This window comes from Colias eurytheme, chromosome 20, assembly GCF_061535395.1.
Source record: "Colias eurytheme isolate Ceu_HAF_F1 chromosome 20, ilColEury1 Martin Lab GWU primary, whole genome shotgun sequence".
In the NCBI taxonomy this organism is placed as follows: domain Eukaryota; kingdom Metazoa; phylum Arthropoda; class Insecta; order Lepidoptera; family Pieridae; genus Colias; species Colias eurytheme.
In genome coordinates this window covers 1472153-1499985 of record NC_142999.1, presented here as the reverse complement: position 1 = coordinate 1499985, position 27833 = coordinate 1472153, and the positions used below count along the sequence as shown (strand labels likewise).

The 27833-nt window shown below is 33.1% G+C and overlaps 2 protein-coding genes across 2 annotated transcripts; both read left to right on the top strand.

The window, feature by feature from the left end:
• The first annotated feature begins 692 nt into the window (after positions 1 to 692).
• Positions 693 to 15634, top strand: LOC149899475 (uncharacterized). Its single transcript, XM_090113657.1, has 2 exons — positions 693 to 814; positions 13839 to 15634. Exon 2 carries the CDS (start codon positions 13847 to 13849, stop codon positions 15512 to 15514), a length of 1668 nt encoding a protein of 555 aa, XP_089969783.1. The 5' UTR covers positions 693 to 814; positions 13839 to 13846; the 3' UTR covers positions 15515 to 15634.
• Positions 15635 to 19966: 4332 nt separating this feature from the next.
• On the top strand, positions 19967 to 27614 carry LOC149899474 (uncharacterized). Its single transcript, XM_090113926.1, has 2 exons — positions 19967 to 20126; positions 27393 to 27614. The coding sequence occupies exons 1-2, from the start codon at positions 20027 to 20029 to the stop codon at positions 27599 to 27601; spliced, it is 309 nt and encodes a 102-aa protein (XP_089970052.1). The 5' UTR covers positions 19967 to 20026; the 3' UTR covers positions 27602 to 27614.
• Positions 27615 to 27833: the final 219 nt, after the last annotated feature.

Here is a 27833-nt window from a genome sequence, read left to right as displayed (position 1 = left end):
TTTAAAACAAACATACTGACTATAACAACAAAAAAAGTCGATACTTTTTTGACATGGTACGCTGGCTAGAGAGCTAGGCGAGCGTCACGAAAAATCCTCGATTAAATATTAAATAAGAAGCAAATGCACTATTTCCCTAAACAATTGGACATTAACTATAATTTTGTATGATTCAGTTAGATGGCGCGAATGCATTGAACCAAATGAAACCTTTGTGAAGCGGTTCGTTTGAATTCGTTACGGATTCAAATTTAACAATACTGATTTGTCTGATTCAATTGAAAAAGGCTTTGAAATGTGCGATGGTAACTGATTGAATAGTTGTTCGTTTTGTATGTATGGTTCCCTGTTACGTGTGAATTACTGGGTCGACTTTATGATTGAAAAAAAAGTTTAAAGTCGGGTAAGAATAATTATAAAATCAAGAAAGAAGAATATAAGAAGCAGAAGAAAATTCATATTTCATTTGATGCCTACAGACAGCATTTGAGCTAAAAACTATCAACTCTGGTACCAATCTGATACTATGCCCTAAACCCCATACGTTTGCCCTAAACCCCACTGAAGGGGACTCGGAACTTCACTCACACATTCATTAGTGCACTACTAACACTATTGAGGAAAGAATAAAACAAAATAATCGTAATTTTTGAACGCCATTTTCATTGGCACGGCCAGCAATGTCAACTAGACGTGTTTGTAATACTAATGTCTAAGTCCCTTTTGAATCATTATGATCTACCCGAGACATAGAGCACAGTAGCAATAGGGCCGGCGCGCGCGCAGGTGCATCGCACATACATACAAAATTACAGTACGTATTATTTTTTTCATGTACAGTGAGATAGATAAGTGTTTATTTTAATTTATGTGATCTTTGTTAAGTTTTGTGAGTTAAAGTTCTTTGGCTAGATAATTAATACTTTGTATTTTTTCCAATATTTTTACCTCTTGATGGACTTGCATTTTAGAGATTTAGATATAAAAAAACTCAAAATATGACCGGTTTTGCAAGACGTTCCGAAACCGGCCGCGGCAGTAGTTTTTTAAATATAAATTAAATTTAATGAGTGAATGTAGCCTTGACACTGAAGATATTTTATATATTATATAGCTTTTGAAATACCAAAATGTATTAAAAACCAAATGAAAACCACTAAATATTATAAGCTTATAAGATAAACAAAAACAAAGTACACGTAGGATTTGCGTTGGTATTTTTTTAACAAAGACAAAAATGTACAATCGTTACGAAAAGTTTTGTATCAGAGAAACATACTCTGGTAATAATTTTGAAAAAGAAAAGTTATAAATTTTTTGTTAACATCCGTCTGGAGATTCGAAGTTTGTTGCCGTGTACCGAAGAAAATGTTACGTTTTGCTTAAATAAACAATTACGTTTTATATATCTAATCCAGTATTTACTTTATCTGTGTTGCGCATGTATTATTAAAACCTAATTAGTTTTTACTTCAATTATTTTTTAATAACCACGCGATACTAAATGTATGAAGACAAAACTATTCTTAATGTTTTTGTGCCTCTAAATCAGTATAAAACAAAGTCGCTTTCTCTGTCCCTATGTCCCTTTGTATGTCTAAATCTTTTACTCCGCAATGGATTTTGATGCGGTTTTTTAAGAGATTGATTCAAGAGGAAGGTATATTATAATTTATTAGATTTTAGACAAAGCGGGCGTAGCCGCGGGCGGTAAGCTTGTTGTTTGTTATTATCACCAAGATATTATAAATCATACAAACCACGATTCTCCCTACAAGTGTAAATCAAACAACTCGATAATAAAATTAAATTAAATATTAACGACTTTTCCAAGTGACTGTACTGATTAATTTATTCAGTTCTAGTTTTGAATGAATTTGGAGCGATGAATGTGATTAACCGACTTATTTGAACTGTTATTGTGTTTTACGAGGATTCGTTTCGTATTATATCGTTATAACTGGTTTTTATTTCCGACATTGCTTGTAGATTTTTTTTAATATGTTTATTATTCGCTTTGTTCGTAATATTATAGTTTTTGTTCAAAGAAATAACTTAAAAACAATGTCTATTAGGGGATTAATAATCGAATATCGAGCCAATAAAACGTTGTTCATCAGAGATTTTTTATTGCATAAAATTATGTATATAGAATTTCTAATTTCTATTCTTTTCTTATTTCGAAATAATTAATTTTTACTTTTTTATAGTTAATAATAAATGGCTTGAACTCTATTTTTATCTTATGTTATAAATGACTTATGAGAAACTACTGTTCCCTAAAAATTCAGTAAAGGATTTGGCTTATTACTTCATTTTATAACTGTTAACAACCGTTATGTGTCCCTTGCTTTATGAAAGCAATTGTGATGCAATTTATTAGAAATTGCACCTTAATTCAATAGGATAAGGAAGATATTGGACTATTAAGGAATTTGTTAAGTCAATGATCTTATATAAACAACGATGAACCCGTTTGCATGTAACAAATGCAATGAATTTGCAATGTTATTTGTTTGTTGTTTTCTTCATATTTTTTTATTTTCAATTCGGCGCGTGATTTTTCTTTAGACAATGATAATTAATGTTTTGATACTTTTTTATGATGTATCGTAAATACGCACACGTAATAATTGAATGTTTACATTTGAAAACAAGGTTTATCATAAATAATAATAGTATTTAAATAAATTGTGTTGCTCATAATCAATTAAATGAAAATGGTTAAATATGGCTAAATTATAAAATTACTATTTTAATTACTATCTACAAATATTTCGAACACTCTCCTTGGTATGCAGCGCGTGAGCTTAGAACCGAAGATCCTGGGTTCGATTCCTGGTGGGGATGAGCAAAAAAATGTCACAGTTTTAAATGGTGGGAATTCACAAATTAAAATTATATAATTACTAGCAGTCCGCCCCGGCTTCGCCCGTGGTACATATTTACGTTTTCTCTACGTAAGAACCATCCTCGTACTTCAAGGAATATAATAAAAAAAGAATTATCGAAATCGGTTCAGCCGTTCTCGAGTTATGCGCTTACCAACACATTTTGCGATTCATTTTTATATATAAGAAGAAGAAAGAAGATAAGAAGATTATCTTAAGCACTAAGTAGTGTTCGTATAGAATATATTATCTGTATTAGTAACATGGTTTCTATGGCAACCACGTGCAAAAAGTCAATAATTATATTGTAATTGTGACATTTCACGATCCATCTGTTCACATCTTGTTCGTTAGATAAGATTTTGTTTCTTTAATAAATTGCTTTTAAACCGGCGATTTAAGATACAACGGAATTTCGCAAATTCGTTTATTTATACGAAAAATACCTTATTTTATTGACTAATTAATAATAATTATTGTGCTGACAAATAGGTAATCCATACTTCCATACTAATATGTATTATAAATGCGAAAGTAACTCTGTCTGTCTGTCTGTTACTCAATCACGCCTTAACTACTGAACCAATTTGCATGAAATTAAAGAGATATTTTGATACCCGAGAAAGGACATAGGCTACTTTTTACCCCGGGACATAGGATAGGTTTTATCCCGGAAATTCCACGGGAACGGGAACTATGCAGGTTTTTCTTTGACTGCGCGGGCGAAGCCGCGAGCGGAAAGCTAGTATATTATGAAAGAATAAACGAATCATAATCTGTTTACAACGAATCAAAAAATAAATTTAGTTCCTCCTTGTATAAGCAAACTCTTATAAATTATTAAGTACGGTTAAATCAATGGAAACACACGTGGCAATAAATGTAGGTTTATATGTTAAGGTTCTATGACACAATTGTATTTGAGTTATGATTATTATATTGAATCCGTATTTAACATTTGTTTATGCTTTTGTTTATATCAACGAATCGTCTGTACAACGGTGCATTTAGACCAAACGAACATAGAGCTAGAGCAAGAGCATTCTTTCATCTTTTAGTGTAAATGAAAACTCGTATTCAGTGTTGTTCAGTATTAGAATATTGCATAGAATCTTTTCGAACGCACTAAGAACAACGAAAGAATGTTCTACGCCTGTTTACCCTAAAATAATGTGACATATAGTGGGGTTCGAATGGGCATTCGCGTTTGGTCTTAATGTATCGCTATGGGAAATAGATCTTTGAAGCCAATGATATTTTAATAAAAATAGTAAAAAAAGTGTAGATAGGTTATTAGCGCTCCGGAAGTGGCCCGTCAAGATATATTATGTCTAACTAGCTTTTCGCCCGCAGATTCGCCTGCGTTGTCAAAGGAAAACCCGCATAGTTCCCGTTCCAGTCGGATTTTCGGGAAAAATATCCTATGTATTAATCCAAGTTACCTTCTATGTGTGTGCCAATTTTCATGAAAATTGGTTCAGCAATTTTTGCGTGCTGGAGTAACAAACAAACAAGCACACAAACTTTCACATTTATTGCGTGGGCTTAAAATCATGATAAAAAATAACTAGATTAGAAATTCCATTCTATATCCAGTATCCTTATTGAAATTAGCTAAAACTCAATAATTAGATTAAACTAAATAACAGTGAAAAAAACCTTTTTTTTCACTTAAATAAAGTCTGTTAAAAGCTAAGCCGCGTCAAATACAGGCCAATACTAAGTACAGGTGCAATATAATTGAAGTTATATCTAAAATGGCTCAAAATCTTTGCCTTGTAAGGCCTTAAATATGATTTTAAGACCCGTATTCATGATGGAAGAATGGTAAAAATTACAAGGCTACGGTTTTATCAATGAAAAAATTGATATGATTGACGTGAATACGGGTTATTGTGTTTTAAATTCATATTTTAATTATTAGTTAATCCTGTTTATTAGTGACTTTTTGTTGGAATTGTTTTAAATTGTTTACTATAATATGCTATTACTATAAGAAAAATAATTAGATTGAAAGTATGAGCATGAGCCTAATCTTAATATTTATAAATCGTATGTCCTTTTTAGATTTTATTCTTGTTCCCCATTCGCAACTCTACGCTATCCCAGATAGACGACACTACACTATCGAGATATAACACAGAATTTTGAATCTCTCTATAATTAACAATTTTATAAATATATTTTCTTTTCAACAACATCTCTTATAATATTATGTAGAGTCAATGTTGTCAGCATCTTTTCAACCAATTATAATAATCTTTAATTATAATATTATATTAATCTTTTCTTTCCGATATCAAACAATTAGAAAGTAAAAGAGACAGAGAACATAGTTGATTCTACAGACACTACTTTCTGTACCGATGGTCTTAAAGATACCTTGCTACATGACGAATCCAAAGCGCTTGTTACAGAACTTTGATTGAATAAATCCTTCAGTTTTTTAAAAATACGATTTATTGTAAGAGCCACATACATCAGGGCAATATTAAAAAAAGACAGGACATTTCATTTGGTCGCCTAGTTGTTGTGTGCGGGTTCGCCCACGTTTTCAGATAAAAGCCCGCGTAATTCTAGTTATTGTGGGATTTCCGGGATGAAAAGTAGCCTATGTTGTATTTTGGGTCTTCAGCTACCTACATACCAAATTTCATTGCAATCGATTCAGTAGTATTTGCATGAAAGAGTAACAAACATCCACACAAACTTTCGGATTTATAATATTAGTAGGGTTTTAATTTTTATAAACAAAAGGTCTCATCCTCGACATTCTGCGATTGTCGTGTTGTCTGTATATTATCGGAGACAGACCAACGTTAAATTGTTTTGTATATTGTTATTTCAACCGGATTTCAAATGCCTTGATTGGATTTTAATTGGGTACTATTCATAATTGAGATGCGTTTTGACCTTTCTCAATATTATGTAGTTTATATGGAAACTGTAGGCTTTTGAGTTTAAAAAGCGAAATATCTGATTATTAGAACTCTTTTAAATAATATATTATATATTTATTTTTAAGATTTCATAATATACTTACATGTTTTCTACTTTTTTCATACGCTAATTATGAATCGATAAAAATCGGGCGATGTTATTTGCTATCATGTAGAAGTTTGAAGTTCGCAACTTTGTTGACATATACAGACAAATATGTATTTTATTGCTTATAATAAAGTACTTAAATACATACATAACTACGACAACATAATTTAATAGACAAAGCCGGTTAAATTCACTATCTTTATTTTATTTGATTAAATATTAAAAGTCCCTTATAATATTGTAAAATTCCACACAAGAAAATAATAACAATGCGACAAAAATTAGTCATTCACATAATTTCATTTTGTAAATGAACCGCAAAGCTATGCGATCGAATTTGTTACAATTAACAATAAGAATGTTTGTGTGTCACTGTTTTGCATACAATGCCTTGTGGGCGGTTTTTTCAAGTTCAGGTCAATGACCCGTTATACATAATACAGGTCAGCAATGCATTGCCTTTAGAAATCTCTAATAATTTGTAAATAAATAGAAAAAATAGATTTGTTATTTTTTTTTAATTATGCATTATGGAGGGAAGATTGGACGGTTTGTTCCTTTTTTGTTAGGATCGAAAAAAAACAATCAATTACTGAATCGATTTTAATAAGTACATACTTACATATTTCACTAGCTGTGCTCTGCGGTTTCACCCGCATCGCTCCGCTCCTGTTGGTTTTAGCGTGAGGATTTATAGCCTATAGCATCCCTCGATAAATGGACAAACTAACACCGAAATAATTTTTAAAATCGGACCAGTAGTTCCTGAGATTAGCGCGTTCAAACAAACAAACTCTTCAGCTTTATAATATTAGTATAGATAATATGTATAAGCTATTTTGGCAATTAAAATAAAGGTTACAAACGCTATATTTTTTACTAGCTTTTCTGAGTTGACATAAATTATTAAGCGCGTCACACACGGTGAAGATACTATAATATTTTATCTTAAGATACTGTAATATTTTATATCACAGTATCTTAAGGTATCCGGTATCAGCGTTCTGACCATCATTTTTCTTTTCACCCGAAATTTTCGGGTCATTTGTAACAGGATGGCGGTTCTACAGGGGTCTTAGTACGCAATGACAAAAAGAAAAATGATGGTCAGAACACTGATACCGGATACCTTAAGATACTGTGATATAAAATATTACAGTATCTTAAGATAAAATATTATAGTATCTTCACCGTGTGTGACGCGCTTAAATATAATATGCTTTTATGATAATGGTTTTCGTTATTTAATGAAACTATTACCTACAATGAGACATGTTTTTTATTAAATTTAGTATTACAAAGTAACAAACAATATTATACCTGTATTTTTTGTTTTGAACTTCTACACTTTAACGTAATTTAAAACATATCTTGATCGTTTTATAATAAAACGCACCTGCCCATACTCCACTCAAAACAGGGGTCTTTGGCATATTAAAAGAAATTTAAAAATGCATCGTTTGAACATATTGTAATTTAATATTATGGATACATGCGAAGGTTTTTGAACTCGATATCTGATTTTTGTTGCATGTTGCATTTGTTACTAAATTTTTATATATTCCTTGGGGATAATGATTAAATAAATAAATAAATATTTCAGGACAATTTTCACACACGGCACGATCTGACCCCATACTAAGCTTTCGCTTGTGTTATGGAAACCAGATGGCTGATAAACATACATATATAATTTTAAATAAATACTTATATAGATAATTAACACCCAGACACAGAGCAAACATCTATGTTCATCACACAAATATTTGCCCCGGGTGGGAATCGAACCCACGACCTCTGGCTTTGAAGGCAGGGCCACTACCAACCAAACCAACCGGTCAGTCAAAAAATTAATGTATGAAATGGGATACCTTGTATTTTTGTTTTATGTGGAGTTTTTCATTTCGTTGTAATAGTTAATTTTGTTATGTCGATAGGTTTGAATAATCGATAAAGGTGTTAGGATAGATAATCGTTGATCAATTAAGTGTGAAGTCCCATGTCCCCTAGTAGGGTAAGGGGCAGATGCATTATACATCTGTTTCACTGATCGATTTTCTTTTAGGGACAAGTAGGTGATCAGCCTTCTGTATCCTGCCAGACCGAGACTTTTTTTTTTCTTCGTCTCCGCCGGGAATCGAACCCACGACCCCTCAGTGCTACGCTCACGCGTCAACCACTGTACCTACCAAGGATGCGTTCTGATAAATTAAGTAGAAGGGTCTATTTGTTTTTAAGGTAGGGTTTACAGTCGTTAAAAATTTATAATTTTCCTAATAAATACAGAAACATTAGAATTACTGATATATATTTTTTTTCAAAAAATTACTTGTATGTTTACAAATTCACTGAGCAAATGACATCAATCCAAATCATTTGGATTCATAAATTTCCTTACATTTCATACATTACTTGAAATTTGCATTTCTATTAATCGGAACTACTCATATTTCTTCAAAACAAACATTTCTTATCAAAATATTTACAACGTGACGTATTTTTCATAGTTTAGATTTGAATCATTTGGTTAATTTGAAAAACGATTAAGACATGTGACATAAAATCAATCGGAGATTATATACTTCCCCTTTATGTGGTTCCGTCCTAATTATAAAAAATGTGTGCGTGTACAAGTGTACACACGTAAGAAGTGAAACTTCTTTATGACCTTATTTTTCAAAAAATAATTTACTATATGCAATTTTACAGAAATACGTCGAATCACGCGTGGTAGGGATTAGAAAAAGATGGCGCGTAACGGAAAAATGTCACACGTAACGACAAAATGTTACACTAAATTTTTTTCCAACCCCGATAAAGAAGTTTCACTTCAAAAAGTAGAAAACAAAATTCAGGACTATATTTCATACAAAACTAGTAATAAATTTAGCTCAAATCATCCATTAAAAATTATGCAAATTAAAACAAGTGAAATGTGAATCATTAAATTCACTATAATAATTTGTTTAGATATTATTTTATTTCAAAATTACTTTACAATATTTAAAATTTTACGTCACAATTAAAAACAATGTTTTTTTAGTATAAAAAGAAAGCACGATAACTAATAAATAAGGTTTTAATGCTTTCTTTATATTTAATTTATTAATTTAAATTATTAACGTTTAATTTTGATCCATTAAGATACAGGATAGGAGCGTATTGGAAATTATTCTAAATAACGCATCGGTAATATTAAAAATGTTATTGACAAAAGGAACCCTAATTATAGTTTTTATTGATACTATTGACGATCTAATTGTTAAGTATGTCAGTCATTAAATACTTGCCCGCATGTCCTAATGTATGTAAGAATCCTTTTAAGTGTTTATTGTGATTATTATACTTTCTAAAACTAAAGTGTTATTGATATTAGTATTTCATTCATATCGTATTTAAGGGTGAGTAATCAAAAACTTAAAAATACTTAAATTTAATCTTAAAAATCTGTGTCCATACGTCGCTACGTGAAGTCTTAGAAAATCCATAAAAAATACCAACAAGGGCAACAGTAATCTTTCAAAAACATAAAAAAAGGATTACTAAGTATTAATTTATAGGTTCTTTGCTTAAATTAATATCACACATAATAAAAATTTCTGCAATAACAACTATGTAACACATAAAAAAAAATTCATATAAGCTAGACAAGTGAGTATATAATCAAAGATAAAGCCATAATTAATAATATTATTATACTGCTAGAGGTCCGCCCCGGCTTCGCCCGTGGTACATATTTCGCAATAAAAGGTAGCCTATGTCCTTTCTCGGGTATCAAAATATCTCCATACCAAATTTCATGCAAATTGGTTCAGTAGTTTAGGCGTGATTGAGTAACAGACAGACAGACAGAGTTACTTTCGCATTTATAATATTAGTATGGATTAATTTATATTGACGGCACGCTACTGTAGTTGATAAAACATAGATCTAGATAAGATTATTTTGTAGGAAATTCACTGCTTATCAAACACTTATACAAAGATAATCAATACATTTCATTGTATTGATGTTTCAGAAGAAATTTTGACACGTTTTATCTTATATATATAAAAATGAATCGCAAAATGTGTTGGTAAGCGCATAACTCTAGAACGGCTGAACCGATTTCGATAATTCTTTTTTTTATATTCCTTGAAGTACGAGGATGGTTCTTATGTAGAGAAAACGTAAATATTATGTACCACGGGCGAAGCCGGGGCGGACCGCTAGTATCCTAATAATATTAGAAACGCGATAGTTTGTAAGAATTGTACGTATGTTTGTTTATTGCTCTTCATGCGTAAAACAATGGACAGATTTTGATGATCAATGTAGGTTATGAATCAGAATAACACAAAAGCTTCTGAATTACTAATATGTCCCTTTCTGTTGTAAATGTGGTACATAATATACTTAAGGATCGTTTTTCTTTTTTTAAGAAATAAGTCTGTAGATTGGTTTCAAGTAACTATATAGTTCTATTATTTTGCCAATTCTCCTAAAGGTGCATTTACATCAAACGAGCGAATGCTCATTCGAACCCCGCTATGTCAAATTCTTATAGTGTAAACAAGCGTAGAACATTATTTCGTTGTTAGTGCGTTCGAAAAGATTCTATGCAATGTTTTAATACTGAACAACACTGAATACGATTTCGTTTACACTAAAAGAACACGAAAGAATGCTCTAGCTCTAGGCTCTAGCTCTTAATGTTCGTTTGGTGTAAACGCACCGTTACAGAAAGATAAATACTGATTTAAATTTTACACACAAAACTCGATACTATTATGCTCTTAGACCTATAGTTCGTTCACCTTGCTCGCCACATTTCTCAAGGGACCGACACTGTAAGGTCTAGGACTCAACACAAACTTGTTACAAAACAAATTCATGAATTATTCAATGGTTGTTAATTTCGCACTATCTATATATCTGCAGAGATAATATTTGTGTTTATTTTATGAAAGTGAATGCATTCAGAATATTCAAATGACTGTAAATGAATTGGTATGTTATTTCTATTTAAAATAAAAGTTTTTTTTAATTTTTGTCAGAAAGTACCTAAGGCATTGTATTTGCATAAATACATAATTTTATTATTAAGTAATAGGTTCCAAAATGATATATCTATACTAATATAATAAAGCTGAAGAGTTTGTTTGTTTGAACGCGCTAATCCCAGAAATCCCTACTGGTCCGATTTGAAAAAGTCTTTCGGTGTTAGATAGCCCATTTATCGAGAAAGGCTATATATCATCACGCTAAGACCAATAGGAGCGGAGCACTGCGGGTAAAACCGTGGGGCTCAGCTAGTTTTACCATAAATAAAATCGCAGATACCCTTTTTAACACCACGCTTACTTTTTTAACCGACTTCTTGAAAGGCGGAGGTTCTTTACCACCCTGTACATGTATTATTATTTATTTTTATTGGCTTGTGGGGTTAAATAAACATTATTTCTTTCAAAGATGTATTACATACAAAGTCAGTATTCATCCGAAATTTCCACGAAATTTCCATCATGATTAGTGTGCGAAGTCGGGGTATGGCACTAGTTCTAGACATAAACGGAAGCTCTAATTATGTACCAGTTACCTGATAAGATTTAGAATGCACTTAAAGTCAAGCACAATTTCTTTTACAGTTAAATAGATCGATTGTTCGGTAGATCATTGATCATAGATAAATGAGTGGATTTTTTATACCGTACATGTTAAAGGTAATTAATATTTTATAGTTTAATCAGTTTGGTTACTGTTCGTCTATGTTTGCTTATGATAAAATATTTTGTGAGACGTATTTCTTTTGTAGAAATAGATACTACAATTTAGAAAGAATAACTATTTTAAGACTTTTTAAGATGGTCTATTTAATATGCAACAAAATTATTAATATGTATAAAATGTAGATAATATTATAATAAATTTTAGTATAGCCTTTATAGGATAAATACGCAAAAATAATAAAAAGTATGTTACTTAAAGTTATCTTTTATTCCTCATATTAAAAGTAAGTGAAAATTTTACTTGGTTTTGCATTAAAACATTACGGGAGCATCAAGATGATAATACGATAGCTCGTTAATATTGATACCTTAGATTGATACGTTATTTTTATGCGTTTAAAACTTTTATGAATATTTTTGATACCAAAAATTATAACCGTTAAAGATTTTTTTTTTCATTATCATCACTTTATTATTTATATTGATTAGCTGTGCCCTATGGTTTTACCTGCATTGCTCCGCTCCTGTTGGTCTTAGTGTAATGATACATATAATTATAGCCTTCCAAGATAAATGGACTATCTAATGCCGAAATAATTATTCAAATCGCACCAGTAGTTCCTGAGATTAGCGCGATCAAACAAACAAACTCTTCAGCTTTACAATATTATTATAGATACCTATATAATATATATTTGCTCAATAATAATTTTAACACAGCAAAGTATAGGCCTATGCAACTGCATAACTGTTTAGGTTTTTTTGCTTACCTGAGTATGTATGAAAATCTAAGCCAAAAGTGTTATATATAGAGTATCAGTAGTAGTGGTAAATGTTAAAAATACTATGTAATGACGATTCGAAAGTGCTACTAAATAGTAGTCTAATTGAATAAATGAATGTTTGAGTTTGAGTTTGAGTTTGAGTAAGTTTATCAGATAGTTGTGAATCTGGCACTTACAATTCTAATTAAATATTGCATCCTATCCTACCTACTAATATTATAAATGTGACAGTTTGTGAGGATGGATGAATGTGTATGTATGTTTGTTACTCTTTCACACAAATACTACTAACCGATAACAATTAAATTTAGCACACATATAGATGGTATTAGATTTGGATTAACACATAGGATAGGTTTTATCCCGGAAATCTCACGGGAACGGGAACTATGCGGGTTTTTCTTTGAAAACACTGGCGAAGCCGCAGGCGGAAAGCTAGTATATAATATATTCTGACTATTACAACAAAGAGAATATTCACAATAATATGTGATAGGCTACATTAATTAATTTGTTTTCACACATACATGCGAATATTATTCTAACAGCTTTTAAAAGACTGGTGTTATTGCAAGTTATAGACATACTAGCTTACCGCCCGCGGCTTCGCCCGCTTTGTCTAAAACCTAATAAATTATATACTAAAACCTTCCTCTTGAATCACTCTATATATTAAAAAAACCGCATCAAAATCCGTTGCGTAGTTTTAAAGATTTAAGCATACATAGGGACATAGGGACGGAGAAAGCGACTTTGTTTTATACTATGTAGTGATCGTGGATTTGATATTGTGGAACTTCTATTTAAAGATTATTTTTATAACTTTCTGTATTGGACTATTCTTATTTGATAGAGTCGCTTTCTAGATCTTAATTCGAGTTCATTAAGAGGTAAATTTAAATTGAATAACGGCATTTTTTGTTTCTATTTTGGAGCCTTTGTTTTGCATTGCAAATATTCATTGTTTGCATTTTTAACTACTCAGAGATTTGGACGTTACAGTAATGTACATAACCTTATTTCCATCGAATCCCATACCGTTTTTTGGCCATAAACCCTAATATATTTGTTTACGTTTACCTTTGTTTGTATTTCCGAAATTCGACGCTCCACATCTTAGTCATAACGGGCTCGGCTCATTAAGAGACAAAACATATCATTAGGGAGAAACAATTAAAAGCCATCCGTCACCTTGACCGACCCAATGACCGGGATAGAAAACGGTGCTAACGATTTTTATTACGTTAAACACCACTATGACATTCCATACGGGTTGTTGAGTGTTAGCGGTTGGCCTACAATACCCTCCGTATATAAATGATAACACATGAGATGAGAGATCAGTGCCCGGCCGAGGCTTAAATGTGAGGTTCGTGCCCGAATTTTAACTTATTTATTTTTTGTAGGAACCGGTATGAGGCATCAGGCGCTGATTGTGGCCCTCGGGCTGTTCGCCGCGGCGCAGTGTGCCCCTCCAGGGAAACCTACACTCGGGTGGGGAGAGCGAACCTTCGCGATTGTAGAAGTCAACCAAGCCGCGACGGCTTACAACCAATTGGTGACGAGGAAGGATGCTGCTGACGTCACAGTCAGCTGGAACGTGTGGTCTGGAGACTCAGCCGAAACCGCCAAGGTGCTTCTCGATGGAAAGGAATACTGGTCTGGCCCGTCAAGCGCGTCAGCGACTGCCACATTCAAAGTCAAGAAGGGTGGTCGTTATAAGATGCAAGTAGAGCTATGTAATCCTGATGGTTGCAGCTCCAGCGATCCTACTGAAATTATCGTAGCTGATACAGATGGTAGCCACTTGCCGCCTTTAGATTATACGATTGATGAGAAGCACAAGCCTTTCAAGCAGACATCTGGAAAAGTTGTTGGCGCGTACTTCGTTGAATGGGGTGTATACCCAAGAAAGTACCCCGTTGATCGCGTACCTATTCCCAATCTTACTCATCTGCTCTACGGTTTCATTCCAATTTGTGGTGGTGATGGCATCAACGACAGTTTAAAGGAAATTGAAGGAAGTTTCCAAGCGTTACAACGTTCGTGCAGCGGCCGTGAAGACTTCAAAGTGTCGATTCACGATCCTTGGGCTGCTTTACAGAAGCCACAGAAGGGTCTCTCATCATGGAATGAACCCTACAAAGGCAACTTTGGCCAATTGATGTCATTGAAACAAGCTAGACCAGACTTGAAGATTCTCCCATCCGTTGGTGGATGGACACTCGCTGATCCATTCTTCTTCTTCGACGACCAAGTTAAGAGACACCGTTTCATCGCTTCAGTGAAGGACTTCCTCCAGACATGGAAATTCTTCGACGGTGTTGATATTGACTGGGAATTCCCTGGAGGTAAGGGAGCTAATCCTGACCTTGGTAGCCCTAAAGATGGAGATGTATACGTTACATTGATGAAGGAGCTCCGTGAAATGTTAGACGAATTGTCCGCTGAAACCGGCAGAAAGTACGAATTGACATCAGCTATCAGCGCTGGTTGGGACAAGATCCAAGTGATCGACTACAAAGCCGCTCAAACCTACATGGACCACATTTTCCTTATGAGCTACGACTTCAAAGGCGCCTGGTCAAACGACACCTTAGGTCATCAAACTGCATTATATGCCCCTGCATGGAATCCCAAAGAAACTTACACAACCGACTTCGGTGTGCAATTTTTATTAGCTCAAGGTGTTCACCCCAAGAAGATTGTTGTAGGTGTCGCTATGTACGGACGTGGGTGGACCGGAGTACATAATTATACGGACAATAACCCCTTCACTGGAATCGCGACTGGACCCTGCAAAGGTACATGGCAGGACGGTGTGGTTGATTACAGAGAAATTGCCACTGAAATTGCACAAGGCAAATGGGAGTTCCACTATGACAACGTAGCCCAAGCACCATACGTATTTAGGCCATCAACAGGGGACCTAATAACATACGATAACGCGAGGTCAGTTACAGAAAAAGGCAAATACGTTAGGAAGAACTATTTGGGAGGTTTATTCGCTTGGGAAATCGACGCAGATAATGGTGACATTTTGAACAGTATGAACATGGCTCTCGGCAACACCCCCGCCTAAATGTGTGTAAAATTGTGTTCCAATAATGTGATTATAATTCTAAGTTTGATTTAAGCTAGGCCTCAAGTAGATTGTAACTGTATGGATACGTTATTTAAAAATACAGACTGATTAAAATTATTACACGCATTTTTATTTAACTCTGAAAAATATACTCTGAAATTAGAGTCATGTAAATAACCTTTTGTCGATTATCAGATGTAAAGCCCATGTTTCATTTATAAAGATACAAAGAGATTTAAATCATTTTAATGCGCCTGATGATTTATTATGCAAAATTCATGAAATTCTAAATTGATATTAGTTATTTATTTGAAAGGCATTAAATTTTGATAACAAATGTAATTTACTGCTACAATCCACGTTACGGTAAATAAGTGTGTAATATTATTTTGTACTTAAATGGTTGTGAATAAAGCTTTTAAGATAAACAACGTTAGGGTTTAAGTGTTTTATTATTATTGCATGTTATAAAAAATATATTTTTTTCTTTTTTACTCTGTTGGCTAAGGATTCAACTGGTTTCAATATTATCAATATAACGGAATTCAAATCGGCTATTTGCGATTCCGAACGAGAATATCTTGTTTTCAATTGGTTTATTATTTTTAAACTTGGCGAAAGTTTTATAGACAGCGTTTAAAATTTAATAGCTTTGCCACAAATATCTCCACTTGATCGCGCCAGGGACCTGAGTAAGCTCCAAGCCAACGACAATTGGCAAGAGACCGCTCAGGACCGGGGAAGGTGGAGAGTTCTCGTCTCGGAGGCCAAGACCCACTTCGGGGTTTCAGCGCCACAGGAGTAGTAGTAGTAGTAGTAGTTTGCCACAAATAAGATGTCTTTATCGTGGTCAAGGACTAAATTAGATGATTAAAATCAGTTGTTTCCATAGTCACAATTTAGTGTATTAACATTCTATACAGTGCCTATCAACATATTTTTTTTATATAAAATTGGCGCATTTGCTCTATAAATATCAATGCTGTGGTTTTATTAAATACAAGAGTTCAAAAACCCTCTCAAATTGTTTAAAACCCCAATAAATCTCTATTTGAAATTTTATAAAAATTGTAAATGTATTGAAATGCGATTTCCGTAAGAAAATTCTGCATTATCTGGACATAATTTCTTCTGTGTTTGTGGAATTTCTTTATTCCATGGTTGAACCGATTTTAATATATTTTTTAGTGTGTCATGATAGATTAGATTTACATTATAACTTTGAACGAAATAGAAGCCACAGGTAAGTGCTAGTATGTAACATATTTTGCGCTATTACAAACAACATATTTTATATTGAAATTACAACCCCAAACTTAAGTTTATCCAAATCCTATACATTCAACTAACTGTCACAAAATTAACATTCAAATCGATATTTCCTATGATTCGGATCACGTGTTAACAAGATATAAACAATAAACAATGGTATATCAATATTGGAAGCAGGTCACGATCGCAGACTGGTTCTATGCTAGTTTATCTGTCGGGCCAGGAAAATGGCGGATTATATATTAATGGTAAGTAAATATTTTTCTAACTAAAGGTGGCCAGCTGCGGCATCATGGACGTACTTGGTTAAAAAAGTTGTGCATATTCGTTTTGTTCCAGACTATTTTTTTGTACCAAAGTTCATTCTTTAAATGATTTTTTTTTCTTTTAATGTCACCATGAAAGAACATTCAATTGAAAATTTTACATTATTTAAAAATATGATATATATAACATTATTTTTTATAACTGTATGCAACTTGAAGACAATTAACCGCAACAAAAAATTTAGAAAGTGCATTTCATATACAATAATAGTACGTTAACTCAATATGTAATATTGAATATCAATATTTTGAATTAACATATTAAATACTGCATGTAGCACAAGTTTTCAAACAACTACGCGGAATATAATTAATTAATTATAATACTATTATCTAACTATTACCATAGAAAATTGCTCATTTCATGGCCTAATTTTATTTTAAATCGATCTTTCCTTATTGTCACTAATGATACATCTTTGTATTCATAACGTTTATTTAAATTTATTCATTACCAGGACAACAAGTCTTGTTTAACTACTTATTTTTCAAAATTTTATATGTTTGGGATGATCTTCACTACATAGTATAAACAAAGTCGCTTTCTCTGTCCCTATGTCCCTTTGTATGCTTAAATCTCTAAAACTACGCAACGGATTTTGATGCGGTTTTTTTAATAGATAGAGTGATTCAAGAGGAAGGTTTTAGTATATAATTAATTAGGTTTTAGACAAAGCGGGCGAAGCCGCGGGCGGTAAGCTAGTAAACTATAAGTAAAGCGTCCCAAAATGTTGTCCTTTCAAACACCTATAGATACCTTCCTACTTACTTTAGAATACGTTTTACGAACCGGTGGTAAATATTTATTCTAGTAATCTTTACTTAAAATTATAAATGCGATAGTGTGTTTGTTTTGTTATCTTTCTTGAGTTAAAACTAGTTAAAAACATTTAATTTAACACAACCTTATCTAACCGGGTATTCTACCGGGTAGATATTATTTACAACTAGCAGTCCGCCCCGGCTTCGCCCGTGGTACATATTTACGTTTTCTCTACGTAAGAACCATCCTCGTACTTCAAGGAATATAATAAAAAAAGAATTAACGAAATCGGTTCAGCCGTTCTCAAGTTATGCGCTTACCAACACATTTTGGGATTCATTTTTATATTATAGATGATTATAGTGATCATCGTATTTTTTGCAGACTTTTTGCAGAAGTCAAAACTGTTTCGTTTCGAAAGTGCTTCTAAAAGAAGTCCAATTTTGAATAAATAAATGTTTGAGTTTGAGTTTGCATCTTTTGTTGCAGTAGTGACGTCACCATTAAGTAATGGGTCGCTACATGGTCGCTACTGAAACGACAATAATATAATAATAAATCTTTAGACATAATTAATAAAATGTAAAAATAAACATAATAAATTATTAACTCTGACAGTTGTATAACTGTCGTATTTACTGTAACTTTTTAGGGCTGATTTTTCAATTCTTGGTTAATACTTATTTTAATATTATCGTGTAATACTTAGTAAATATCCCTTAATAAAATGATACAAAATAAATAATTAGTAAATAATAATTGGAATGACATATATTTCTACATAATCCATACTAATATTATAAATGCGAAAGTAACTCTGTCTGTCTGTCTGTCTGTTACTCAATCATGCCTATACTACTGAACCAATTTGCATGAAATTTGGTATGGAGATATTTTGATGCCCGAGAAAGGACATAGGCTACCTTTTATAGCGAAATATGTACCACGGGCGAAGCCGGGGCGGACCACTAGTATTTGTATAATTCGAAAAATCAACATTAGTCCGCCATTTATATATTCTTGTATTATGCCTGTTAATTACTTTTTTATTTAGGAGTTAGGAAATAAATTATCGACATATAATCAAGACATCTAATCTTACAGATATCTAATTATTTTAATACGGTTTAATCAAAGTTCCTTTCCTTGTAACGTTGTGTAAAAATCTTTGAAAGATTCAAAAGAATGTTCATGATGAGGAATTCGAACCCAAGTAGTGACTCTACCTGCTGTAGCATATCCTAAAGGTGGGAAGGTGTAAGATATTCTTTAATTTTTAAGACTGTATGAGTAATATTATGTAAATTTAATTAAATGCTAAAAAAGTTTTCATTGCTATATTATGTATATTATTTTGGAACATTAAGGCTCTCTACCAATTCTGTTAAAAATATTTCCATGTAGGTACCTAATAGTCCGGGATACATCGCCCATTTTTGCAAGTGATTACTATCAAGCTAATTTTTCGTGAGTAGCTTTATTTTGATGAGATGCCCAATAATTTCATGTATGAAACTCTCGATTGTGGTAGCTACCAGAGAAAACAAGGATAAAATATTTTGATTTGATGATTCTCAAATATTAATTACTAACTGAATGTTTTTTTTTGTTCAATCTCAAGATAATTATCTAAATTATTCGAAAAAATATTTGTCCTACAAAATCTATGGTTTGATCAAAGAGTCCCCCTTTCCAATGTTTATCGATAACGAAGTCATCATAAATGATTACTAACAAGCTGATTTTTTTATTTTGACTTATTTAATACTTATATAATTCAACAGACATATTGTCCTACAAATTGCGTAATAAATATTTGAGAACCGTCAAATCAAAAATTTTTATCCTTGTTACCTCTGTAAGCTACCACAATCGAGAGTTTCGTACATGAAATTATTGGGCATCTCATCAAAATAAAGCTACTCACGAAAAATTAGCTTGATAGTAATCACTTGCAAAAATGGGCGATGTATCCCGGACTATAAAGTAAATATATACAGAACCCGGCTATTAAGAACATCATCATTGACACTATTAAAAATAAATAATAGTACAATAACAAGTATATAAAACCTGACCCATCTAGAGACTGGTCAGTATAATCGGCGTCTTCACCAAGATTGCAACCCGACTAAATTGAAAAGCACAATGAAGTTATTTATCGTCGCCTGCCTTTTCGCCGTGGTCGGGTTATCGCTAGCAGACACTGTTTTGTATCCAAGGGGATGTATCTATGTTAACGGACACTGTGAGTTTTTAACGGTTTTAAAGCTAGTTTAAATATTAAAAGCATGTGAATAACACGACATTTATTGGTATATCCAGCGTGTGTTTTTAATAGTATTTTCATGTTGGGGACGCGCTTACTGATAGAATTTTAGAATCACTTTAAATGTGCACCATTACAATTAGCACTATAAAAAAGGAAAAAAGAGGATATATTTAAAAAAGCAGATTGTTCGGTTTTTTATTAATTACGTTCACGACTAAGACGTCACTTATTACATTGTGTGCTTCAATCAGTAATAAAACAGATTCAATAGAGGAAAGACGTTTCATTTCAACACAAAAACACAGTTTATGCAAAAACGAGCCTTATTGCCGCAACATATGGTCGCATTCGTACCGGATTATCTGAGCTACAATCGAAGAACAAAAGAAGCACCCGTGCAATTGATCGCGATAAGACGCTCATTATACAAAGTTATTTGTTACGAAGTTGTTATTGAAAGACAATATTATTTATGATGGCGAATAATAATACGGAACAAATCATACGTGTTTTGGAAAGTACGGCGGAACTCATCAAAAAAACGCAAATTAACATATCTAAGTGTCCTAAACAAAGACTATCTAAAGGATATATACAATCGAGAATTAAACATTTGGAGGATTATTGGCAAACCTTTCAAAGCGCACACTTAGATTTAGTTAAGATAACGCCGCGTGAACAAAAGGCGCTTTTACCATACTTCGTCAACGAAGAATTTTACATTCACGAGGACCTTTATTTATGCATACTCGCTGATTTGAAGGATAAATTATTGAACATGGAATCCACTGCAGCAGCCCTGGAGTCCAGCCATGACAGCACCGTGGTACACATCAACGATCGAGTGAGGTTGCCGCGGATTGAGTTACCTACGTTCGCCGGGAGCTATGAGGAATGGCCGACATTCAATGATTTATACCTAAGTTTAGTGCACAACAACAACACGCTTTCCGAGGTACAAAAACTACATTACCTTAAGTGCAGTGTATCAGGCGAGGCAGAAAGTTTATTACGTAATATTAGAATTACCGATGCTAATTATACACAGGCTTGGGAAACATTAAAATTAAGGTACGGAAATAAACGTTTAATTGTTAACTCTTTATTAAAAAGACTTTTTTCTCAGAAAAAATGTATGTCGCAAACTGCTTCACAGTTAAAATCATTATTAGATACTACTAATGAAGTTTTAAATAGTCTTGAAAATTTAAATGTATCCATCGACTCTTGGGATCCGATTATAATATTTCTTGTAGTGCAGAAGTTAGACCCAGAGTCTCATAAAGCGTGGGAGGAATTTGCGTACACAAAAAGTGAAGAGTTACCGAAGTGGTTAGATTTAAAACAGTATTTGGAGTCTAAATTTCGTACATTAGAATTAATTACACCGCCTGTAAGGTCCACTAAAGAACGCGTTTTTCATGTGAGTACGTCCGTGAATTCTGTGAAATGTAATTGTATAATGTGTAATGAGAATCATAATCTATGTAAATGTAAATCTTTTGCAAAACTGAATTGTAATGAACGTGTTGAATATGTAAAAAGTAAGAAATTGTGTTTTAACTGTTTGGCCCCAGGTCATTCGGCATTTAAATGTCGTATACCTTTGTCGTGTCACATATGTAAAAAGCGTCATCATTCTCTTCTACACCGATCAAATATAGGAACAGATTCGTCGGTATCCGAGGTTACTACACAACCGTCGACATCAATGCGGACCGATGTAGATGAGAAGAAGGTGCATACTACAATGACGTCTTTACATAGTCAAGGAGATGGTGAACATAAGGTAAGTCTCTTGGCAACTGCGGTAGTAGTCATTAAAGGTGAAAATGGATACACTACTACTCTTAAGGCACTAATAGATTCAGGGTCACAGGCATGTTTTATTACTCAACGAGCTGCACAAGTCTTAAAGTTACAGCTCAAGCCGGTTAATATGGTAGTTACTGGCATGGAGTCTTTGAAGGTACATGTAAAGAATGAAGTCAAGGTAAATATTTTGTCTCGGTGGGAACCTAAGTTTGAGTTACCAGTACACGCCTACGTGATGTCAAAGTATTTAAAAATAAACTTACCTTCGAGAAATAGTATTAAACATGAGCTTGTACACTTTAACAATTTAAATTTAGCAGATCCAAACTTTTATGAGTCGGGTTGTATGGATCTTTTATTAGGTGTAAATGAATACACAAAAATTCTACAAGAAGGTTTAATCAAGGGTCCCTCAGGTACTATATGTGCTCAAAATACCAACCTGGGCTGGATCATTATGGGTGGAATTAATATGAAAGTTAACACTATACATAAGTCTTTAATGGTTACAAATTTAACTAGTGATTCAAATATTAATGACTTACTTAAAACTATATGGGAGATAGATATTGATACAAATAGAAAGTTAACTAAAGAAGAACAACTATGTGAAAATATATATGAAAGGACACATGAGAGAGATAGTAATGGAAAATATATAGTTACATTACCTTTTAAAACTGAAAAGCTGCTTTCACCTGAAGGAAACACGAGAGAAGTAGCTGTAAGAAGATTGTTGCAATTAGAAAGAAGATTTAAAAGGGATCCAGATCTGAAAAATGAATACCTGAAAGTTATAGAAGAATACAAAGAATTAAAACACATTGACGAAGTACCTGAAAAAGAAATAAATAAAAAATCAATTTACTTACCCCACCACGCCGTTGTACGCCAAGATAAGGAGACCACGAAGACACGGGTTGTGTTCGACGCTTCCTGTAAAGGTACTAACAACATATCATTAAATGATGAACTCTTACCTGGTCCAGTATTGCAAGAAGATCTTAGAAACATTATTATGAGGTGGAGAACTCACAAAATCTGTTTCGTATCAGATATTCAGAAAATGTACAGAATGATATGGATGAATAGGAATGATGTGGACTACCAAAGAATAGTCTGGCGAAATGATCCAACTGAAAATATACAAGATATGAGATTACTTACCGTCACTTTTGGAACAGCATCCGCTCCATACCTAGCTGTAAGAACACTTAAACAACTTGCTGCTGATGAAGGTCATCATTTTCCTGAAGCTGCTAGAATATTAAATGAAGATTTTTACGTAGACGATTGCATGTCTGGTGGTGATAATTTAGAACAATGTATTCAACTAAGAAAAGATTTGACGGAACTATTGCGAAGAGGAGGTTTTGATCTTAAAAAGTGGTCGTCTAATAGTGCAGAATTTCTACAATCTTTAGAAGCAAATGATAGATCTACAAAGGCGCATTTAGATATTAAATTAGATGGTATTGTCAAGGCATTAGGTGTTCAATGGAATTTGGGAACGGATCGATTCGAGTATAATTATAGTTTAGAATCAATAGATGATAACGTTATTATAACTAAACGCAATATTCTTTCTGATATACAAAAATTATTTGACCCATTAGGATGGATTGCACCTTGCATTGTTTTAGCTAAAATTTTAATGCAGAAGTTATGGCTTGAAAAAGCAAACTGGGATGAGGATCTTAATATTTTTATAAAAGAAGAGTGGAAGAATATTCGCAATGATCTCCAAAACATAAAGGATATTACTATAGATAGATGGTTTGGAACAGTAAATACAAATTTTGATACAATTGAAATTCATGGGTTTTCAGACGCTTCGACATTAGCTTATGCTGCAGTTGTTTACTGTCGTGTTAGAAATGATGATGGAACTTATACTACAAGTCTAATTGCTGCAAGAACAAGGGTTGCACCACTTAAGACGATATCATTACCTAGACTTGAACTCTGTGGAGCTTTATTACTTTCTCAACTTTTGAAGCAAGTATCACAATCACTGCGTATACCAACATCCAAGGTTTTTGCTTGGACAGATTCATCAATTGTTATTGCTTGGCTATTTGGTGAACCTTCAAGATGGAAAGCTTTCGTCGCAAATAGAGTAGTTGAGATAGTTTCTACAGTAAACAAGGAACAATGGCATCATGTACAATCTCACGATAACCCAGCAGACATAGCTTCGCGAGGAATGCTTGCTATAAATCTTAAAAACTGTGAGATTTGGTGGAAAGGTCCCACGTGGTTAAGAAACGATGAACTACAACTAGAGAGACCAGAATTTATACAAACTAATTTAGAAGAAAAGAAGATACCTATTAATACAGTCACACTAGCAAATACTATACAAGATAAAATTTCATTGAAATTTGAAGAATTTGATACATTAAAAGAATTATTGAGAACAATAGCTTATTGTAAGAAATTTTTAAGTTTTAAAAAGAATAAAGAAGACATGAAAATAACAACTGAAGACATAGATGAGGCATTGAATACTTGTATAAAAATAGTACAAAGAGAAGAATTCGAAGAAGAAATGGATTCATTAGAAAAAGGACAACAGGTGAAGAAAAACAGCAAGATTAAGACACTAAATCCCTATTTGGATGAAGATGGAATTATCAAGGTGGGCGGAAGGCTAGGAAATGCAGACATAAGAGAAGACGTTAAACATCCCATAATTATCGGAAAGCAGAATTCTCTTATTCCTCTTATTGTTGCTGAAGCTCATATGAAGACACTGCATGGAGGTGTACAATTAATGATGTGTTACCTTAAAAGAAAATATTGGATCATTAGAGCAAAGGGTTTAATAAAAAAACACATTCACGGTTGTCTTATATGTGCTAAAGAAAACGCTAAGGCAAGGACTCAAATCATGGGGGATTTGCCTAGTGTTCGAATAAAACCTGCAAGAGCATTTCTTAGTTCTGGCGTAGACTTTTGCGGTCCAATTCAGATCTTAATAAACAAGGGAAGAGGCGCGAAGACCACAAAAGCCTATATCTCCATCTTTATATGCATGGTTACTAAGGCAATCCATTTGGAATTGGTTGGTGATTTAACATCACAAGCATTTATAGGTGCATTTAAAAGATTTTGTGCTCGAAGAGGAAGGTGTGCAAATTTATGGAGTGACCAAGGTCGTAACTTCATTGGGGCTGATAAGGAATTAAGGGAAGCCTGGGAAGAAGCGAAACTGCAATTGCCCAATGATGTTGCTGACACTTTAGTTAACGATGGTACGCAATGGCACTTCATTCCAGCATACTCACCGAATTTCGGAGGACTGTGGGAGGCTGGCGTTAAGTCTATTAAATTTCATCTGAAGCGCATTGTTAACAACAATTTAACGTTCGAGGAGATGTCTACAGTATTGTGTGACATCGAAGCCTGTCTTAATTCACGACCCTTGTGTCCTCTGAACTCAACTGATGATAATTTGAATCCACTTACTCCTGGACATTTTTTAATCGGGGAAGCACCTATCACTGTACCGCAACCAAATTTAGAATCTCTTAAATTAACACATTTATCTCGTTGGCAATATTGTCAAAAAATGTTAAATGATTTTTGGTGCCGTTGGCAAACTGAATATTTGACCAGTTTGCAACAGCGAACAAAATGGTTGAAGAAGAATGATGAATTTAAAGTAGGTGATGTTATTTTGATTAAACAACCTAATTTGCCACCTGGCAAATGGGCATTAGGGCGTATCACTGCCAAACACCCGGGGCCAGACGGTTTCACTAGGGTTTATAGTGTTAAGAGCGGTGATAGTATAATAAAAAGAAGTGTATCTAAATTATGTTATCTTCCTATCAATACAGATATCAATTAATCATTTAAAACAAGCGAGTCAATTCATTTCGCATGTAATTGTTCTTTTGCTATGGTATATGTATGTGTATTTGATTAATTTTATTATAAAGTGTAATGTAAAATGTAAAACCTATCTGTATTGTTGTTATGTGTATAGGTACACAAATATTTAATATAAAACTGTCATAAAAATGTATAAAATTGTGTGTAAAGTAAAATATAAATAACGAAGCCTGCAAAGATTGTGTATTTGATGAATTTATTAAAACTTAAAGTAAAGGTTATAGTATTGTAAACAAAATATGTTCAATGTAATAAGTATATAACATTCAAATTTAAGGTATATATTGATTTAAGGTGTTATTTGTTAATTCATACAGCATGCCGCTTTATTTGTAAGTTAAGGAGACTAATTTTTATTTGAAAGGACTAGTGTAGTCCTTTGGTGGGCGGTATGTTCGGTTTTTTATTAATTACGTTCACGACTAAGACGTCACTTATTACATTGTGTGCTTCAATCAGTAATAAAACAGATTCAATAGAGGAAAGACGTTTCATTTCAACACAAAAACACAGTTTATGCAAAAACGAGCCTTATTGCCGCAACACAGATACATGTATAATGATGATGATACATAATAATGTATAAAAACATAGCTCTATATAATCGTTAAAATCGGTGAAATTTTTTTCCAGTCGTCTTAGTTTCAATCTAATTGAGATCAGACTATATAATAGCAGTGTTTGGGACTAAATTTTCAATTAAAATATCGAAGACTCAGCATCCAACATAGCCTACTTTCTTCCAAAATCTAATCTTAGTATTGGTATTGAAAGAGTAGATAGATTATTTCTGGTGGTACGCGGGGCATAATTTATTTTTCTTTAAGTAAGTTATTAGTAATATATTATTTAAGTGATTTGAAAGCTCTTAGTTGGCACTAAATTAAAATGTTTTATTAAATGCAAAACAAAAACAAATAGACAAATACAAACTTAGTACTTTTCAATAGGGGTCATTAGACTCATTCTTAATGGAATCAGGTTATCAGACCACAAATGACCAAGTGACCTTTTAATAATTTATCACAATATAAAAATATAATGACCAATTTAATACAAATTCAGGCATATGACTAACTCGTTACAACCGGTTATCGATAGGTCGAGAGATGTTTAGGTAAACACATTAATAGCCAGATAAATAATGTTCAATTTGTAAATAATACTGTGTATGCACATGCGAATACTAAGAAGTTTTTAGTACTTAACCTTTTTATTGTTTGTTCAGCCATTTTGTAAATTGGAAAAACTCTGTAGAAGTGTAAAGTGTTGATATAAATATCCTTTAAAATTATTCAGACTTGTGTACTATCGTAGTTTAGGACATAATTAACTGAATAGTGATCACGTAATGAACTAAATAAGTAACGTACTATATCGACTAGGTATAGAAAATCAAGTTACGACCATTGATACAAGCGGAGCATCAACGTAAATAACATAAAAAAATACACTAAAGGAGGACAGCAATAAAAAATGTTCACGACGTTCAGAGATTGTATATTATAAATTTCCATTATTTCCCAGGTCAGCGCGAGTGTGAAGTAGGCACCCACGCATACACCACGGGCTGTGGTACGCTGCAACCAGAGCCAACTTGTGATGACCTCAGCCCGGTAGCTGGTAAGGGCATCATCTGCGACTTCACAGCATGCTACTGCGACCCGCCCACTGTTAAAGACAAGAAATCCGGCAAGTGTGTCCCAGTGGAAGAGTGCCCTAAATCATTGGATTAAATGATTAAATGATGGTGGTGTTTTCTTTATACTTCTTAATGCAACTACTAGTTACTTACTTTGTAGAAGTAAATATGTATATATGTATGTTTAGTGTATTGTTTTCTTCAATGGGATAGTTTAAATAATAGTAGAAGTCCCTTCGAGTAAAAAACTGTAAACGTTATTGACTGATAGGTACTTGCATCCCGTTCCCGTGGGATTTTTGGGATAAAACCTATCCTATGTGTTA

Coding starts and splice junctions, on each gene's coding strand:
- LOC149899474 (XM_090113926.1), top strand. CDS start 20,027: ATGAAGTTATTTATCGTCGCCTGCCTTTTCGCCGTGGTCGGGTTATCG. Junction 20,127..27,392: donor TATCTATGTTAACGGACACT/GTGAGTTTTTAA, acceptor ATTATTTCCCAG/GTCAGCGCGAGTGTGAAGTA.
- LOC149899475 (XM_090113657.1), top strand. CDS start 13,847: ATGAGGCATCAGGCGCTGATTGTGGCCCTCGGGCTGTTCGCCGCGGCG.